We start from the raw sequence: 1387 nt of genomic DNA, 5'->3' as shown, positions 1-1387 counted from the left end.
GGGGGGGGGGGTGGGGGGGTGGGATGGCAGACACGGGGGAGACAAAGGTGTCTGTGCCCCCCCCCATCCCCCATTCTCTGAGCACCCTGAAGCACTGTGGGACTGAGGAGAAGTTTGCTTGCTTTATCTCATCCCTGCAACCCCCCCCTTCCAGCTACCTGTGTACGTGGATAACTGACTCTCTCTCCCTCTCCCTGTGTCTGTGTCCCCCCCCCCCCCCCCCCCGTGACTGTGTCTCTCTGGCCCGGTGCTGTCTGGAGCAGACATGCTGGTGTATACACAGCGGAGGAGGTGGCCCTGGTGATGCGGGAGAAGCTGATCCGCCTGCAGTCCCTCTACATTGACCAGTTCAGGCGCCTGCAGCACCTGCTCAAGGAGAGGAAGAGACACTACCTGCAGGCGTGCAGATTGGAGCGCGAGGGCTTTGGTGAGCACGGGCTGGGGCTGGGACAGCATTAACTCCCACCATCACTGGATCAGAAAGCAGCACCCAGACCAGGACGCTTACATAGCCGCAGTGTCATTTAATAACTGTGTATCTCTCTCTGTCTCTCGAATGGTCGGGCCCAGCTGGGGGCTTACTGCCTGAGCCGGACACTCCCTCGACCCGGGACCGTGTTGACCGGCAGAAGCTGAGGGCCCTGAGACGTTACCGCAGGCGCTACGGGGCAGAGGCACTGCTGCACCAGCAGCTGAAGGAGCGCCGCTTACTGGCCACAGAGGGGACTGCACAGCAGGTAATGGAGATGGGGGCAGGGGAGCTATGTCAGTCTGTGCACTGGGGGCTGCTGTGTCTGTCAGTGAGAGCTCGGGTGTGTCTCTCTGCGCGGGGGGTATGCTGTGTCCACTCTTTGACCCCTCCCTCCCCCCCCGTCTCTCTGTCCTACCCCACCTTGCCCCTCTCTGACTCTTAGCTCTCCCTCTCTCTGTCCCTATCTCTCTCCCCCTCGCTCTCTAAGTGTGGTTCCATATGTGAAATGGAATGTAGTTCTGTAGTAACTCTGTGTGATGGTAGGCTCCGCTATTGACTGTCAGTGCTGTAATAGGGGGAGTTCAAAGTTAAAAATCACACAACACCAGGTTATAGTCCAACAGGTTTAATTGGAAGCACACTAGCTTTCAGAGCGACGCTCCTTCATCAGGTGGTAGTGGAGGGTAACGATCGAGCCCTCCACTCTCACCTGATGAAGGAGCGTCGCTCCTAAAGCTAGTGTGCTTCCAACTAAACCTGTTGGACTATAACCTGGTGTTGTGTGATTTTTAACTTTGTCCACCCCAGTACAACACCGGCATCTCCGAATCATGTAATAGAGGGAATCCTGGATTGTAAGCGGGATGGTTTTCTATATCTGTCTAACTCTCTCTCTCTCTCTCCCTCCCCCTCTCC

General features: G+C 57.0%; 1 protein-coding gene across 4 annotated transcripts in view; it reads left to right on the top strand.

Annotated features, from left to right (window-relative positions):
* The window catches only part of kansl2 (KAT8 regulatory NSL complex subunit 2), an 11832-nt gene that overhangs the window by 6970 nt on the left and 3475 nt on the right, over positions 1–1387 (top strand). For all 4 annotated transcript variants that reach the window (XM_043689152.1, XM_043689151.1, XM_043689148.1 and 1 more), the window contains 2 exons: positions 264–427; positions 571–737. In XM_043689152.1, the coding sequence (XP_043545087.1) occupies positions 264–427; positions 571–737 (331 nt within the window). The remainder of the gene's footprint in view (positions 1–263; positions 428–570; positions 738–1387) is intronic.

The sequence above is a fragment of the Chiloscyllium plagiosum genome, chromosome 4 (assembly GCF_004010195.1).
Source record: "Chiloscyllium plagiosum isolate BGI_BamShark_2017 chromosome 4, ASM401019v2, whole genome shotgun sequence".
NCBI classification, from domain to species: domain Eukaryota; kingdom Metazoa; phylum Chordata; class Chondrichthyes; order Orectolobiformes; family Hemiscylliidae; genus Chiloscyllium; species Chiloscyllium plagiosum.
This window is presented reverse-complemented; position numbering and strand designations above follow the sequence as displayed.